The sequence below is a fragment of the Chenopodium album genome, chromosome 10 (genome assembly GCF_948465745.1).
Source record: "Chenopodium album chromosome 10, dcCheAlbu1.1, whole genome shotgun sequence".
NCBI classification, from domain to species: domain Eukaryota; kingdom Viridiplantae; phylum Streptophyta; class Magnoliopsida; order Caryophyllales; family Amaranthaceae; genus Chenopodium; species Chenopodium album.
In genome coordinates this window covers 57,354,692-57,373,615 of record NC_137843.1, presented here as the reverse complement: position 1 = coordinate 57,373,615, position 18,924 = coordinate 57,354,692, and the positions used below count along the sequence as shown (strand labels likewise).

At 32.8% G+C, this 18,924-nt stretch overlaps 1 protein-coding gene across 1 annotated transcript; it reads right to left on the bottom strand.

The window, feature by feature from the left end:
- Positions 1 to 7,265: 7,265 nt before the first annotated feature.
- LOC145564272 (uncharacterized) lies at positions 7,266 to 18,622 on the bottom strand. Its single transcript, XM_081624595.1, has 20 exons — positions 18,401 to 18,622; positions 18,230 to 18,314; positions 17,500 to 17,602; positions 17,246 to 17,330; positions 16,516 to 16,602; positions 16,324 to 16,412; positions 15,959 to 16,031; positions 15,768 to 15,870; positions 15,431 to 15,647; positions 14,773 to 14,831; positions 14,122 to 14,240; positions 13,534 to 13,988; positions 13,369 to 13,450; positions 13,106 to 13,282; positions 12,980 to 13,033; positions 12,261 to 12,353; positions 12,112 to 12,177; positions 11,077 to 11,123; positions 8,856 to 9,551; positions 7,266 to 8,293 (listed from the first exon to the last, which is right to left on the bottom strand). The coding sequence occupies exons 1-20, from the start codon at positions 18,521 to 18,523 to the stop codon at positions 7,906 to 7,908; spliced, it is 3,201 nt and encodes a 1,066-aa protein (XP_081480721.1). The 5' UTR covers positions 18,524 to 18,622; the 3' UTR covers positions 7,266 to 7,905.
- Between the last annotated feature and the right edge of the window lie 302 nt (positions 18,623 to 18,924).

The window sequence follows — 18,924 nt, the reverse complement described above, 5'->3', positions numbered from 1 at the left end:
TTTTTAGATATATATAAAGGCTTGGTAAGAACAAGATTTGGTTTCAGGTGTTGCCACTTGGAGCAAATCATATATACGGGCCTGTTCTTTGTTTATCTTATTTGAACTTATTTCGGGTTCAATAACTTCAAATAAGTTCTAATAAAGGTTACCCAAACTTCAAATTTCAACTAAAATAAGCTTTGATAAGGCATAAGTTCAAATATATTCTAATAAGTTCATATAAATGTAATCAGGTGAATAGAATACACAATCTTTTTACACAAATTTAAAAAATTACCTCACAAAGGTACTCGTAGATGTTCTTTAAAACATTTTTATTCCTATTAAGGACTCGTTAAAGTCTTGTTTCGTTCACCTAGTTCAGATTATATAAGTTCAAATTGGACAAATTTAACAATAAAAGTTCATATAAGTTTCTTATCCAATTTAAATTTCAATTAAAATAAGCTCTTACAAATTCTACAAGTAATAAATTCCAGAATAAAGTAAAAATAGGTTTAGATAGATTAATTCAAATAAATAAATAAAATAAAATAAATAAAAAAAAAACAAGTAAATTGAACACAATATGACGAAAATGATTGGCCTTTGTAGCTAAGTCACAGGGGTCGGGCACTTTAATTTACAAATTATACACTTTGATTACTAAAACAATGATCATACTCCATAGGTATATGTTAGTTTCTTTTTCATATGAATGACTAAGAGTGTGTAAAAAATAGATTAAATTCTTAAAATCTAATACGGATTACTTGTAATTTTAATTATATGACCATGGCCAAAATCAACTAGGTCAAATTAGCCAAAATCAACTAGGTCAAATCTCCACGTACAAGTATTAATTACATAGCACGTTAATTAATTAATTAATCCACTAAGAAAAGTGACACATATACACAAATTATAAAGAGCATGATGTTAATGACAATCCATAAAATCCAATATAGTTGCATGAGGGAAATTATGTTGCATGCGTGGCATGTGAAGATTGGACAATGACGGATGATAAAGTAGCATTGCTTGACACTAAACATATTTCATGCCACATGTTAATGGAGGTCCCAAATTCCCCTGCTTTTTATTTTATTATGGGGTTAAATATAAAAAAAATAATAAAATACAATTATACAATCATAAGAGTATAAAATTAAAGTGGGTGTCTTTATCATTTTTATTATTTTCTGGTATTCATCATTATTTTTATTTTAAACTGATTTTCATATTTAATTTAAGGTAAGTTGGTAAGAGTTGTCGTTTTCGACTGCAAAATTAATATTTCTTGAGAAGGGCATCAAATGCTAGAATAATTTGACAACCTTAGCTCATTCAGTCATTTAACTTTTGTTTGTTATAACGTTGCGTTTGTGCAAACAAATTAAAAGGAGTTACGTTGTCAAGAGTTTCTCTTCTTCGAGTTTATCTTGTCCTTGTACGACGAATTTTATGTGCGTTTGCGTAGGGTTTCTAATGTCAGATTCTATTCTATCATTTAATTTAACACCATCCTAGTTAGTTAAAGTTTTGGTAGTATCAACTCCCAAGATTAAATTATATTTATCACATTTACTTTTGATTTTTATTAACGTATTGGACTCATTGATTCAATCAATCAATCAAAGCCTTAATCCCAAAAGTGGGGTCGGCTAACATGAACCAAATTTGATTATTCCGTGTAGTCATCAACATAAATCTTTCTCCTCCATCCCTTACGATCCAAAACTTCATCCTCACGTAAATCCATGCACTTCATATCCTGAAATTAAATATTGGACTCATTGATTATACTTATTAATTTTTCAATTTGAACTTATTTTCCTGAAATTAACTTATCTAAATGTATTTTTCTATTAGGGGATATAAAACGGACAGATATGGACCTTAATGATTGTATATACTTCGTATTTTGCATAATTTTAAAGTGTTTAAAAGTTACTCGGTATTAGGCAAATAAAAGACAATGTATTATTTTCGACCATCATATATTTTACTTGTTCAACAGTCCATCATCTCACCAATTTGGGAATAAGCAAACATAATACTCATATACTCATATGGATCATCAATTTAAGTATTATGTGCGTGATTCGCATAAATATGTAAAACATGATATTATTTTGCGTAAGCTAAACATAGAGTATTTTTGTGATTTACTATGTATTAATTAATACAATAAAAAGTAATTCCATAAGCAAGAAGTAGGAACAATGTATATCTTTCCAATAGATATGAGCTTTTAAGGTACTTTGTACAATAATAAGTATACAATATACCATCATTGTTATTTCCACGTATACATGAAAATGATGTAGCGACGTCACCATCAAATGAATGATGATTAATGACTCCTGACAAAGTGTATAATCTATATATTACTCCGTATTACTACGTAGTGTATTACAATCAATTGCTTACAATTATATCATCAAAGAAAATGCACACACACAAAAATAATCTATTAGCAAGACTACAACTAGTAGTATTTCGCACGAGCCTATAAATTAGTTTAATTTCCAATCTCTATCATTCTTTCGTAGTCTTACATTCATTCTCATCACCCAAAAAAGAAAAAAATAGAGTCTCACGTAGGAACGAAAGAAGTTGGTTAGTCCAATATAACAAAGCCGTCAACGTCTAGAATTTCATGGGTTACGCAGTCATGAATCATAATCATGATGCATGAAGATGTATGAAGCCAATTGACAAAGTGGAGTGCATTAGATGCGATGCTCTTAAATCTAAGGCTCTAATTAAGCTGCCATTTTATGGTATATCAGGGAAAAATATGCCCTATTGTTACAGAAGTAATGCTAAAAAGATTAAATTTTTATTTGGACATCTACTTTTTTTTTTTCTTGCTTTTCGATCGATGTGACCGATAATTTATCGAATTGGAGAAATTTAGATTATGCGAAGTACTTTAATAAGATAGATTACATTCCATTTTATTGTGAGTTAACTCTATATAAAAATCATACATGTAATCATACTAATTTTCATATACATTACTCCGTATTATACTAATTTTCATATATATATATATATATATATATATCTATTAATCTATTAGTAAAACAGAAGTTGCTGACGTCACTGACGTCACCATTGCTCACGTGTCGCTTTCTCAATAAAAATTTTCTCGCCTAAATGCAATGATGATGTCATTTTTTTTTTTTTTTTTGTAGAGCTATCATATTTAATATTTTTGAAATTTAAATATTGAAAGTTTTCACATTACAACTAAAACCTATCAATTTATCGTAGGAAATTGAAACGGTTTTAAATAGCATATTAATAAATGACCTCCTACGTTGAACTATGAATTAGACAACGTTGAACAGATACTGTATCATAATTTTGATGAAAATAAAAAATTTTAAAATTACAAAATATACGTAATTCTTATTTATATTCATGTATAATAGCGATTTATTTTTAAAATGTACAAATTAAAAATAGGTTTTATATAAACCGTACATTGCACGGGTTCTAACCTAGTTATTATACTAATTTTATTTTAACTCTATATTATTACACATTGATACATGAATAGATCAACAACATTATCATACTAATTTTCATATTGGTTAAGCTTTGTATTGATGTGATTTAGGTTAGATTAAATAATTTGAATCAAATAATGGAGTAATAATTTTTAAGGCTTAATTTTAAATAACTAAGAAAAAAAAAAAACAATAAATAAGTATCATTTGGGTTATTTTATTTTATACTTTTACCAATTCCTCCTGTGAAGTCAAATACTATGTACTAATTTAATTTCATGCGTTAGCTGAATTTTGGTTTGTTGAGACACATACGCCATATTTGACAAAGATTGAGGTGGCTAGTTTCATGCTCTCCACAATTGTTTTATTCCTACTTATTTATTTGGTACATTGATTTTGATTTTTGAATAACGACTAGATGGCGATTACTTATTATATTTACATCATATAATACCAGAGGCGGATCTATTAAGGTGCACAGTGAGTCACGTGACTCACCAGCACAAAAAAAAAAATAAAAAAAATAAAAAAAAAAACCTAAGAGACCACCTATTACAGATAAGCGGTCTCTTTGCTGCTTTGAGATTAGCCCACTGTCAGTTTTTTAAAATATCAAAGAGACCTCCTATTAAAATATCAGATAGGAGGTCTCTTTGTTGCTGCTATTGCCATCACGTCATTAGAGAGCTGTTATCTAGATAACAGGTCTCTTTTTGTCGGAATAATTTTTGGCGGTGTTTTCATATTTCGTTAAAGAGACCTGTTATATAAAATAACCGGTCTCTTAAGTTATCTAACTTTTTTTTTTTTTTTTATATAATTCTTGTTTTTAAGTGAAAAATTATAAAGTTAGTTTAATGTAATAGTTTTATAGTATGTATTTTTAGATCCTATTTTTGGATTTAAATCATTTTGGTGAAATATAATTTTTTTTATATAATTTTTGGATTGAAACAAGTGATCAATTATTGATGGTGACTCATAAGTTCGAAAATCCTAGATCCGCCACTGTATAATACAGAGTATTTAATTATGAGAATTATAACATTGCATTTTATTAATTTCGGTAGACATGATTGGCTGATAATTAGATTAGATTTCTTTATCTTATTTGATCTTGTAAACGAAAGAAACATGTACTTGTATTTTACATAAATGTTAGTGTGTATCGGGTGGGCAATACAACATGTAGTTTTAGGATAATATTTTGGATTGATTTTTACCATATAAGATTGTTTTTGTTGAAATGATGGTTAACATGTAGGTAAGTGAAAAAAGAGTAACAAATACCTTGTAATTTTGTATGTACATTTTGGGTGATTTTTTGATCATTTTTACGAAAAATTACATTATTTTCACAATATTTGTTATACATAATTACATTATTTATTTAATTTTTAATATGAACTATACATCATTCTTATTATTAAGTATACGGGTTTTTTTGGTGAGAATTTTTTTTTGTTTTTATTTTTTCCCCTTTACTCTTTTAGCATGAAAATCATTTTGGCATCTTCATAGTATTAGCCGAATATGCGGTAATATGGGACCAATGTAAAGTGGTAACACTGTAACAGTACATATATTTGCCACCATTCCTATAACAAAGAGTGATGGTATACGGGTAGTTATAACATACAGTTAGGGTAATGCTATATGCAGCTCTAAGTATTTAATATACTTTTTATTTTAATATTAAGTTGGGAATTCATCGATAATTTACGAGTAAATCGGTGTAATAAATGTTTATTTATTGTCAATTTTTTCTATTTTTAACTTCTTATATACAACCTTTACTCCTTTGAGCATACCCATTGGTTTCCCTTTTGTAGTGGGCATGAAAAGAGAGAAGATAAAATTTAAAAAATAAAATTTCATCAATTTTGGTGAGAGAAATACCATGGCCAGGATGGCCATGACCTTTGGCAAAAGGTGGGCAAAAAATTAGAGTCCGTCACTTGTCCTGCTATAATTGGCTGATAATATTTATTTTTTATATTCTTTTTAGTTATTTAGTACAAGTATAATTAAGAAAATATTTATGACCAGGGTAAGTAATGGGCAACCAATGAGAATATATAGGCATAAGTGAGTATGAGAATTGACCATAAATGAGATAAAAGAGAGTGATATGAATTAAATATTTGATAACCAGTATTGGCATGGGCAAAAATAGCTATTTGAGGACCAGTCATCTTAACTAAGTAAAATAATTTCTGTAAATCGAGATAAAATAAGTTTTTAAAAATTAAAGTCAAGTAACTTGAACACACCTCAAGTAATTGTGGACACTTATAACTATGGACTAAATAACTAATCCTACAGAGTACAATTTATTTTCAACACTGGCCATCATATTAATAGAGCACCATAATAAAACAAAGACAACATTACATCATATGGAGTACATTTCCAAGATCAGATCATGCCTCCAATATATATACCAATGTTTTTTTCCATTAATTTTTATTAATGAAATTAAGGTGAATTAGATATTAAGGAGTACTCTTAATAATTAATAAAATTGGTTGTCAATTACGCTAATCACGCAGTTTATGAGTATCTTTACGCTAATCATTCATTATACAAGACGCAAGGTTACTACTTTTAACAGTACTCTTAATAATTAAACTATTGATAGCTGCCTACAGTATGTTGTCTTATTGATTCATACACAGACAAAAGGGCGATAGACTTTTGTTTGGCTTTTTTAAGGCACGTGGATTTCCGAGAAGATATATTTTATTTTTAATGTAGTCACATCATAAATAATTGGAGTTAAATATTATGACGGGTGTATATTAACTGTGATTTTGATGAAATAATTTACTATCATGTTTTCCACGTGGTTATATTAAATTAATTTTTCTTCAAAAAAAAAAAAAATAAGAAAAAAATTAAATTAATTTAGTGTTTCTATTTTTTGAACAGCTCAAAGATTTATAAGCACTAGAGATATTATTATTTGTGACGACATTAGATGTGGATGCACTTAGAAAACACTTTTTGTTGATAACAGTGTAGTAACCAATTATAAATAGTGAAAATGAGAATGAATATAAGCATAATTTACCAAGAGACATCTCAGTACAACCTCATCCCTAGATTTGTTTTTCTTCATAAGAATAAACAACATAAACATTCTCTCAAAAAAAAAAAAAAAAAACATTCATAAGAGCATCTACATTAGTGGAGTAGCTCACAATTTCTCTCTTTAATTTTAACTCTTTCACGTTATATTCCACTAACTTGAGTTACTATTATGAGTCACTTATTTATTTTTTTCACAATGGTGAGCTAGCTCACTACAATTAAAATTTTTTTTTATGTTAATTTGGGGAAATAAAATTAAATGAAAATGCAAAAATTTACCACTTGTCATCTTCTTGTTTGTCACTAGGCTCGTGTGTCGGGGCAGTCAGTGACTTGGAAGAGAGAGGAGCCTCACCCAATGAGTCACCTTTTACAATGGTGAGCTACCTCAAAATAGAAGAGAGAGTATTGTGGGAAGGGTCTTGAGTCACTTATTATGGGTGCACTAAGACATATGCACCTCATGTTCATAAGCGTTTTCAAGAAATAGCAATCCTAGCATGCATATTTTATACTCCTTCCGTCATTATTTGCTTACAATTTGCTTACAACTTTACTCACACAAAATTACTTTATGTCTCACCGATTTTCTCTCACCAATTGCACTCAACCAAAAGTTAATTAAGTACTTCATAGAATATAACTTGAGAGTGTGGGACAAACACTGCAACAAAATATCAATCTTAAAGTACATAAATTAATGCAAGAAAACTCCAACTAAAAGTTACGTGTACTTTTTTTTTTTTTTTGGTACATGGAAGTTACTAGATGTTAAGAGGCTATATCAGATTGAAGGTTCATATCCGTGACTTGCTCTCTTGTGAAAAGAGTAAACAGAGAGAAAGGTATGCATAATTATCATGGAAAAAAAAAAAAAAAAAAAAAAAAACACTAGGAAGGTATAACTGAAATTTTGTTACTGTATTAAATTTCACAAGTTGATTTGAGGAAATCCAAACTAAACCAAATTAAACAATTCATCAGCCAATTCAAGAAAATATGGAAAAAAAAAATGTACATTGAAATTGAATTGTAGCATAACAGATTCAATGGTAAAACATTATTGATATTTGATAATATACACTAATGGCATTTCCTGTTCTGAACCAACATTACAATATTACACTTGATATTCCAGTCTCACAAGATGGAGACCTAATTTCAGCTAACTCAGGCCTAATCTTATTCGTCGTAGAAACATACAGACAGACATCGCTACCAGAATAGCAGGAACCACTTAAGAAATTAACTGTTATCATTACAACAAATGAGGCATTGTACAGAGACTGGTAGTAATAATGTTATGCTATACAGGTGATATAGATAGTAGAAAGTCTGGCTGTGGTCTTTGTAGAGATATCCCACAGAAGGGACACAAGGGATTAGGTAACAGATTAGTTATCATAGGTTTAACGAACGACAAAATGTCAGGGGGATTATTATTCATGGTAAATAATTGGAGAGGTGGCAAATTTGAAGCACGTCTCCGACAACACGTGCAAAACCATAAAGTAGTAAGAGGGCAAACCTTCATTGAGACTGCACAACGAGTGAGTTTATGCTGTTGAGTGGATTCCTGATCACTAGATTTTATGCCTTTGCAGGATGCAAAATCTGGAGAATCGAAAGGAACAGCAGCTGAACAAAAGCTACACTGCTCTTCTTCTGCGTTGTAATCATACATGATTTGCAGCCTGTTTTAGAGTAACTTAGCCCGGTTAGTATGTATACAACAGAAACCGGAATAGCAGGAGTGACTAAGTTAGTGTGACCAAAGAATATACAATCAAATATTGGAAAAGCTACCATCAGCAGAAAAATCACTTGAGTTTGTTTAAGGAACTGCAAATGACCATTAAGCTATAAAACCTATCATTTCCGAGAAAGATACAGTAGTTTCACACTCCATGATATTTATTTCCCCCACACCCCTCTTCCCTTTGGTTTGGTTTGATGTCTTCTGTTTCTACAGCAGTGAGAGCTCAAAAGTTTAACTGTTTAAGTACATACGACCACATGGAAGTCATCTAACAGCAAAGGATTACAACGTAGCTACAACTTTCATATACAGACCCAATGCAGGGTGAGGAAAAAAAGGCATAAATTCAACCACAGAAAGGATCATAAGCTGCCAGAAATCACTCTAAACATTGTGTAGCATGCATTATGTGTCAAATACTGATTTAAATAGTTTAACTTACGCACTATAATTCAAGTGACAAATTTCAGCAGCTAGTAAAGATGTTGAGAAATTACCTTGCTCCAAGCCCTTCAATTTCAGATACAAGAAGACTTAATTGTTGACTCACACGATCTTGATTTAGCGTGACCCACTTCACCATTTGAGTAATTCCAACAGGATTCCACAATTCAGTCTCTGCTTTCAAGGTCTGATCAGATATATGGGCATAAACAGTAGATAAACTCAAACCCACGAGCCTCTCTCTGAGTTCTTTCTCACTACTTATCATTATGTCCATCCACAATTTCTTTTCCCCACATATATCGGCTAAGTTAGCTGGTTTGGCACAAACTTTGACAGCCTCAAAATCAATTAATGGTATAACACATCTACATAAAATGTTGAGCAGGTGCAACTGCCGAGAACTGATGTTCAACATATATTCAGGCACTTCTAACAAGGTATCGTTGATAGAAGGATCCAGATAATCCTCGAATATTAACTCCAGCCACCTCAGAACTATGTGCTTAATAAATCTAGTTGCAAATGGCTTGAAAGCCGACAAAGCAGCTACAATATCCCAAACAACCAGAAGTTTTGTATGACACTCATACTGCTTTAGAGACCTCAGCAGCTTGAATCCCCAATATCCTAGCTCTTCTTTGGAAAAACCAGGGATACCTTCAACATCAAGCTCTAAATTTGCAGTTGACGGAATATCGACCTGTTGCCCTCCAATCCAGAAGAATTCAACCCCAGCCCTCTGGGTCCTGCATATTAAAAGCAAGACAAATATTACTGTCCACATGCTCAACATATACTTCTAATACACTCACACAGACACACACTACACATATATTAATGCAAGCTTTTCAAATAATCAGCACCAGATTTAGTCACAAGACAGTTTCCAAACACAAATTTCTAACAGTCAGAGCCTCTTCTGGACTTTCTCATACCCCACAAAATGTCAACCCACAAATATTAGAGAACAAAAACTATTTTGCGTAGTACAAAATTTTCATGCATTCATTTACAGTTTTGGGTTTTTATTCCACGAGTGTTCCCAACACATGGAAGTTCTACCTTTGCAGTGCAAAGCAACTAATTTCTATATCTTTATATTTTTTTTCAGCGGTGTCAGATACAGAATATTACCACAAGTGTACATGGAATCAGAAGATTACACTTGAATGAATTTACTAGAAACTAGTAGTATGCGGACATTAAACCAGAAATGATATGGGCAAATGGTGACCAGTCAAACATGGCCAAATACAAAAGTTATGGAAGGACATGACACCTAGATTGGATGAGTTTCCCCAAGAGGCCTAGGGGCAAAAAGGACCGTTGGGTCAAGTTAAAGGAAGATGTCAAAAAGCTCAAACTAGGAAAGTAAGAGCAATAAAGATGGTAAAAAGGTACCTATTCAACATATCACCTGCAAATCTTAAACAAATCTTTTTGAAACAAATGAAAGTAAAACAAATTCAAACAAAGCTAATTAAATCAAATGAAAGTCAAACACATTCAAACAAAGCATTTTGAATCAAATGAAAGTCAAATGCATTCTACAAAGCTAAATGAGTCAAATGAAAGTCAAACATATTCAAACAAAGCTAATTGAATCAAATGAAAGTCAAACACATTCAAACAAAGCTTTTTGAATCAAATGAAAGTAAAAAACATTCAAACAAAGTTTTTTAAATCAAGAGGAAGTCAAACACATTCAAACAAAGCTTATATCTTGCAGGATAATGTTCTTCATAGAGCTAGTGGCATCATACAATAATTTGCAGCAATCATACAAAGGAGATAATATGTTCATAATGTAATAGATTAACCTAAGAAGGGGCAATATAGGTAGTCTAGTATTATTACTTTATTAGATTAAAAAGTCCTTAGTTTTAGTATAAATAGAGAGAGGGGAGAAAGTAAAAGAGAGGCAGGATTTGGGAGTGAATCCTTGAGAGAGAGTTGTGACCTCAAGTCACTATAGAGATTGATAGGCTAAATGCCTAAAACTATCGATTGTGTAAACCGTTGTTTTATTAATTAAAGCCTCAATCTTTCTTCTCTATTTTACTGTTCTATTGCTTTTCTCTGTTATCTGGTTGTGCTTGGCCTGAATCTATCATACGTGTTGGGTAGGTACTTCACTACCTCTTTACTGTAATGCCAGGTAAGTACTGTTAATGAGTGGTAGCCACTGCCGCGACTTTGAGAGTGGAATAGAGAGCAATCATAATAAATCACAAGTTACTCAAGGAAAAATTGAACAGGTATCAGGAGTACCTTTTCTGGTACATATGATCTAACTGTCCAGCATCAAACCTGCGTGCCTGAAGAGAGGTACAAGGTAATGTTAATCTTTATATGTACCTTTTCTGGTACATGGTAATTTACTACACCATGTACACATTATACAAGGACAGGCCACAGTAATTGTAGTCTACAATCATATGTATTAATGTATCAAATCTTTCAAATATGCTAACAGTACCACAAAAAAAAGGTGCCTTACAGCTACTCTATTAATAAGATATAGCCAAGACAGGAAAAAGAATTGAAGCGGGGTAAGGGCCTGTTGTGATTGACTGAACTGAATATTTTATGAGAGAAGGAAATTAAGGGCCTGTTCTGATTGACTGAACTGAGGTGAACTGAACTGAACTAAACTAAATATTTTATGAGAGAAGGAAATTAAGGGCCTGACTGAACTGAGCTGAACTGAATTGAATATTTTATGAGAGAAGGAAATTAAGAACTGAACTGAACTGAAAATAATCTGAAGATAACAGGCCCTAAAGCTTTGTAAAATTTTGTTAGCATAGCAGATACAAGTGATTTTTCAATTGTAAAAGTAAATAGTTATGCAAGACTGCAAGTGATTGATAAAATCTGGTCCAATATTTCCCTTCCTTAGGTTAATCTATTACACATACAGAAGGAAAGGGGGGAAAAAAAAAAGTTTTCCTGGGGAATCAACATATCTCCAAAAAATGGAGTAGAGCATCTTAAACTAGCTTGACTGACGGAGAGGTTTAGCCTGAAGTAGCTTGACTGACGGAAGAGTCTAAAGGCCTAAGCTAAAATTCTAAGAAAAAGGGATTAAAGTGAGTCAGAACTTCTCATCCAGCTCTAGCAAAAACTTTCTGTGCATAAGTGAATGCCAATGGTTTAAGCAAAGAATATAGTAAATTAATAACTAAACTGCAAGGTGAGCAACAAACAAGCATTTTAAGAAATTGAACATCAGTAGTTTGTAGGATGAACTTGTGTATGTGTAACAATATAGCCGTAAAATAACAGGGAGAGAAATCTTCATACCACAGCAAGAGCTAAATTTCCAGGGGAAATTGCCACCCCATAGCACGAGTCTGAAACAGAAGGATGCTGCCCAAAAAAGAATAAATGTTTTTAAATCTCATTTAAGTTCAATACTGATGTCTATAAATCAAGAGACTGAAAATCCATACATCAGAGGAGCTTCTGATTCCAAGATTGTTTGGTGGAACAGATACTTCAGACAGAGAGCCCTTATGATACACCCATCCACGCATCGAATTATCCTACATTAACAGCAACAAACAATTTTCTGGATTAAGTTCTCCTACCTTTCAGTAGCATCTTGCATCGATGTGTTGTTTGGTCCAACAAGTTAAACAACAACCCTTATAAGTAATAAATCCATGGAAGTTAAAACTTCACAAAAAGCATGAAATTTAATGAAATAATTTCATTATATATAGTTTGGTCAACACACTAAAAAAGGAACGTGCAAAAAGACAACCCCCCCCCCCCCCCCTCCTAACGGCCACAAGCATATGACAAATTAATGGGAAATATTGGTACTTCACGTCCTCTAGAATGGACCCCCCCCCCCCCCCCCTCAACTGCCATACGCAATAAATAGAGAAACATGATATAAGTTACCAGTGACCAGCCAAACTATACGGACCACGCAATCCAACAAACATATGAAGCCTAGGAGCAGACAAATTTTTTCTTCTTTCCACAATTCACATAACCTCATAGGCAATCACTCCATGACAAATTTCATCACAAGTATAGAACAGCATATATGCTTCTTAACACGATTAGGATAACTTGATGAAATCAAGAAAAGAGAGTTAAAAAGGCTTCCTGAGTAGAAAAAAATAATCATGAATTCATAAGCATTTTATTAAACCATTACCTGGCTGCAACTATATAAACAGTGTCCATCAAAAGCCCAAGCTAAACCTGTGACCTGAAAGTTGTAAAGCATGAGTAAAATCCTTTCAATTCTTAATCGTGAATTCAATCTAAGGAATAAACTTACAGCTTGGACATGAGCACCATATGATCCAACTTTAATTGTTTTCTTGGCCTTTGTATTACATGCCCATACTTCTAATGACCCCGATCCTTTTCCGACAGCTAACAGAATCTTCCTTGGAGATTGAACTGGAACATACAGAGAAATTACTGACACTAGTACATTATCACCAGAGGTAACCTATTAAAAGAGAAGAATCTAGTCAACGTAACGCTCAACATACAGCTACATCTGTGATCATCAAATGTGGAATTAGTGAAATGTACCTCATTAATTAGAGAGAAGGGAGACTGGCCAGTTTCGGACAACTTTATGATATCACAGACACGTGCACTCCAGATCCTTACACTGAAAAGCCATTCAGTTTGCTCATCACATGTACTCATATACAACTTTACAAGTAGCGTAATCATGGTGCAAACAGAACCTACCTGCCATCACAACAACCAGAAGCCAGTAGAACCTGCGAATTCGAATCAGAGACAAGAAAGCCCCAGCTCAAGGCAGTGACCCATGCATCATGAGCCTGAATGACTCCCATAAAATCCATGTTTATCGGATCATTACTATAACTATGCTCAACAGAGTAGTATGCTGATCTATGAATCCTCCAGATTGAAATACCTCCAGACTTAGTTCCAACAGCTAATAAACAGGAGCAATCACAAATATTCTTGGGATCCGTTGCAGACAAATGCAGCTTCGGAGACCATGCAACAACAAGCGATGCCAGGATTGAAGAGTGAGAAGCATATTGATGAGCAGTCAAACGATAATTAAAATGATCAATTGGAGTCCTTTTAGAGGAAGTCATTCCATCTTTGGCTACAGAAACATTTTCAGAAGAGGTGTTTACTTTCCCATAGCCACTTCCCTTTAGCACCACCTGCCAAAATATTCAAGTTCATCATTAACTGCAAAACAAACACCTAAAAGATGGAAGCTAATATAACTATAATTACTCCATGCTAATATGTAAAATCAAAGAAAATATGAGACTGATCGAAGGAATACAATACCTCTGATGAATCCTGCACATGTAACTGGACAACAGTAACCTTCCATGATTTTTCTTCTGCAATCCACATGGGTGCTAACCTAACGTCACTAGGATTTAATGCCACAGCCTCAGCATCTCCTGATCAAGTGTAGAAAAAACTTAAAAAGTCATTTCTGAAAACATAAGACCGGAGTTGGATTGATTCATAGTCTAATTTTTAAAAGATAAAGCGGTCCATTCCACCCTCCTCCACAGCATCTCCTTAACACTATCTTACGCACAAATCACATAGAATAAAAAAGTAATAAACTTGTCCAATCCACTATAATATTAACATCTCCTGAATATTTATATGAGCCGTAATTTTACACCTCCGACAGTATATAACAGTATAACACTACTAAGATACATTGATTCACACATTCACCAAAAATATTCTTCCCCTTGAGTCTAGACAACTTTCAATAGTCCATCATCTCATACAGTCACTGCTTAATACGGAGTAGTTAATACCTCATCTCTGAAGACTGAGATTCAGTCTTCTGAGCGTATTACAATAAACACTTTCACTAGTTATAGGCTTATAGCAGAAGTAGATATATGACCAATACAACATTAAATGCCAGTAACTCATTAAAATTGACCTGAAGAGTAAAAATCATGAACATACCACTAAATTTGACCAGTAAGCCTTTATTAGAGAAATCCACAAAAACTCCTCCAACCCACCTGCAATAATAATAAACATAAGCAATTTGTTTTACTGACAAAAGTGAGTTGCTTCAGATGAGGTATATGTGACTCGGGACAACATTGAAAGCTCTTATCAATATTATAGTTTACACAGCAAAATCAAAAGACAAATACTGGATAAATGACATATATATGTTGAATTGCTTTATAGAGGAATTAAACTGAATTGTTCATGACTATTATAGAAGTTTTTTTTAACATAGTGTGTATCATCCAGTAAATAATTTTGGAAGTCCTTATCATAGTTAGTTTCTGGTAGTAAACATTCTTCTAACACATGTAAAATTAAGTTGGAAGTAAATACACATTACCTAGTTCCAATAATACTATTAAATCGTGGTTTTTACCCACAAATCAATTTACATCATAAAAAATACACAAGGCAACTAGGCAAATATAGCTTCACTAAAAAGGTCATGGTCTTTTACATCCAGTCAGTGTTTAGAAAGCTCCCGGAATATTTGAACTCATAACAAGGGTTTTGAATGGCATTTTGTTTATTGTTGAACAAATAGAGCAATAAGCACGTGTATATATTACCAGAGACATAACTAGAGGACACCATCTAATATTACCTATCTCTACTCCAGGCTTCAACCGGTTGCCCAGCTTTTAAAATTTCACCTTGACTATGCTCGGCCAATAATATTTGTTCAGAAAGACGACCCACATTAATCAAAGGACGGACTTCAGGGAAACAGCAGTTCCCATTAGTTGTAGGTACGCCCGGATCATTGGGTTGTTTGGTGGGAAGATTGCTTTCATTATCCATCCTGAGCCACTCTGGTTCTCCTAAGGTCAAGCAATACAGCATTGAGATTCTAAGAGAACATATAAAAATCATTCAGCTTAAATAAATAAATAGTACATTTAACTGTTTAAGTACAAAATATTAAAAGAAAAAAAATATACCACTTGTATTAGTTTCATGAAACAGGACAAGGGCCATTGGACCTTCTAAATGCTGCAACGTGCCAACAACCCAGACATTCTGTTCACCATCCATTTTGAAGACCTATACATTCAATATCTGCATGTAAGCGGTTTCAATTGGTAAGAAGATAATATATGCAAGGAAAATCACAAATGAAAATGCTGTGCACCTCCACCGAGGAATTCTCTTCCAAATCTGAACTTCGAAAAATGACCGACTCTGCCACAGCTTTCACTGCATGACTGTCACAAAGAGAGTCAGCATTTGTAACATCAATCTTTCGTAGATGATTGCAGTCCTTGCTTCAGTAAAGGATCCAATCAATAAAGATCATAAAGACAATACACACGTGGAAGAAATTTGTCACAAAAAAGGAACTTATTAAACAACTTCTTAAATCCCACAAAGAAAATTTCACATTTTAACAGGTCATGCATGAAAGTAGTCTAGGAACAGAAATGAAGAGGAAAAGTAAAGCCAAGGAACCGTATTCAATAAAAACACTACACCAGACAGAGAGAAAAAGGCACATACTCCCTTTTTCTTTTATGGTGGCTTCTTAAACTGAAATTTGTTTGATCAGCAGCAGTAGTATTTTCAGCTCTTGTTCGACCAGCTGAATCCTAGTCAGCATGATGAAAAGTACACATTGAAAAGATTATAAATGAAATTGTTTTACAAAAAAACAGAAGGAAATCTGATTAAACAAAAGCAAAACTAACTCACATCAAACATGGCCGATGAGGGAGCTTCGGGCTCCCCATAATTGATCTTAGCAAAATATGCATGCATCATGTCTGAGATGTCCATTACCTGGGAAACAATGTCATGAAACAACTTATCTTAAGAGTTCTAAACAATAAGTATTCAAAGAAAGGATCTGGACATTCTGGAGACCTCTTAGGGCTGTCACAGGCTATCCATTTCCTCCAACTACATCTCATTTAGCAATGAGGATGAATTATGATTTATGAATATGTTGAGCACCTTTTTGCAAGTTGCAAATACAAGGTTGACACTTGACAGGACTAAAATCATGTAAGACCCTAGTAGCCTGGACTATGATTTTCTTTTATTATAATTTATATTAAAAAAAAAATGAATGGAAAATTTTTAATTTGATATAAGTTATCTTTGTAATGACATGCCATTTCCCAAGATCCTTGGGCCATGACGCCATGCCTTCATATGTGCTTGGGAGTGACAGAATTGTGAATTCATGCTTCGTGCTGGTTTGGCCCAATGCCATGAATGGTAGACTTTCTTGCTGTTCTGTCTCTATGAATTTTACTAACCCAATTACCCAACTGATAAATTTTAGGAACTCAAATGGTAGACTTTTTTTTTCCATCTCTTTCTATCTTTTCTTTTTTAAAATAAAGAAAGTCACTCTTTTGCAGCTATATAACTTCTCAAGGACAGCCCTTTCAAATTGACTACTAGCAATCTAGCATACCTCTATCCAATCAGCTTGGAACTCACAATACGGTTGGCGGTACACCTTCACAAGCCCTTCAGCAGAGCAAACAGCAAGCAAGCATCTGGAACGTGATAAAAACAATTGCCAACAAACACATATGATATCCAATAACCCAAGTTTAAAATTAAAAATTAAAAATAAAAATAGAAAAAGCCATACATTATCAACACTAAGGATACTGATACAAACATAACCCATTACAAGACACTTAAAATGAAATGCTTTCATACCCATTGTGACGAGTGAATCCAACAGGTGACCATGAAAGTGATCGAACACAAGGCTGACGATCTCGTGATAAACAAGTGGGTAATAAGCAACCAGAGAGCAAATCTGCAAAATTTTATCACATCTTTTTGTAGCATGATACCGAGTGATAAAGGCATTGCATTGTTTTTCAAAATCACAGTCCCACAAAAAACACAAACTATTCATATATTAACTTTGACTCCTATATCTTCTTCTGATTGAACGCCTAATCCCATAAGTGAGGTCGGCTACATGAACCAACATAACCGACTCATAATCTTACATAAATCAAAATTTTAACTTTCAATTATAACATGGTCTCAAAGCACTAGAAAAACCTAAGCTATATACATAATATAATTCAACCTCAGCTAGTTAATTGGGCTATAGTCGAGAGCATAACAAGAATTTCCGAGCTCAACGAATCAAGCAGAGCAAAGCCAAAAGTTATATAGTTCATTATCTTTAATGCAATTCCAGTACTAACATCAAATTTAAATATTAATAATTAATTCTATAAGCATAAATAAAATCAAACATGTGATTGTTTTAAAGATGATTATATATATATATATATATATATATATATATATATATATATATATATATATATATATATATATATATATATATATATATATATATATATATATATATATATAGCATGAAATTAAACAATTAGCAATTGAGTATAAATGAAAATGTGATTACCTGCTTTATCAATAACGCCAATTGGAAAAGGTTTTCCAGGAGTAAGAGTGATCACACCTCGAGGACTTTGAGGATGTTCCGGATTCTGAAAAATTAATTCAACCATATTTCATCAAAAACAACTTTTTTTTTTCAAGAATTTCAGCAAAAATAGAAATTTAAAAAAATTACCAGAATAGTGACAATGTCGCCAGTAGCGACGGCAATTAAGTTATCGTCGGACCAGACGACGGAGTTTGGAAACGACGGCGGGTTAATAAGGGAGGCGACTTGGAAAGGAGTCGCCGGCGACATTTGAATATTTCCGGCGAATTTACGAAGAGAGATCAAAATCCGGGAAAAAGAATAAGAGTAGCAGAGTTTGGTTAAGAGTGAAGTGAAACCCTAGTTCGAAACCTGTGGGAGGCAATTTTGTGTCAGAGAGTTTAGGTTGGATCTTCACTTTTTATTTGACTACTGCTACGAATATTGTTTTTTTTTTTTTTAATTAATTTTAAATATTTTTAATTTAGCCTTTAAAAAAAAAAAAAAAAAAAACTCATTAAAGGGTTTATATATTTTAACCGCTAATTAAGAGCTTGTTTAGACCGTTTTCCGTTTTAATTTTATACTCCCTCCGTCCCCAAAACTTCGACCCTTTAGCCTAATTTTAGTCCCAAAATGATCGACCCATTTGCATTAAAATACCCACCAAT

Bases quoted from the DNA above. Each gene is read 5' to 3' on its own strand.
- LOC145564272 (XM_081624595.1), bottom strand. From the start codon at position 18,523: ATGTCGCCGGCGACTCCTTTCCAAGTCGCCTCCCTTATTAACCCGCCG. The intron at 14,241-14,772 runs GTATGTTCATGA...ACACTTGATCAG, and splicing joins CTTACTGGTCAAATTTAGTG to GAGATGCTGAGGCTGTGGCA. The intron at 9,552-11,076 runs GTACTCCTGATA...TTTAATATGCAG, and splicing joins GATCATATGTACCAGAAAAG to GACCCAGAGGGCTGGGGTTG.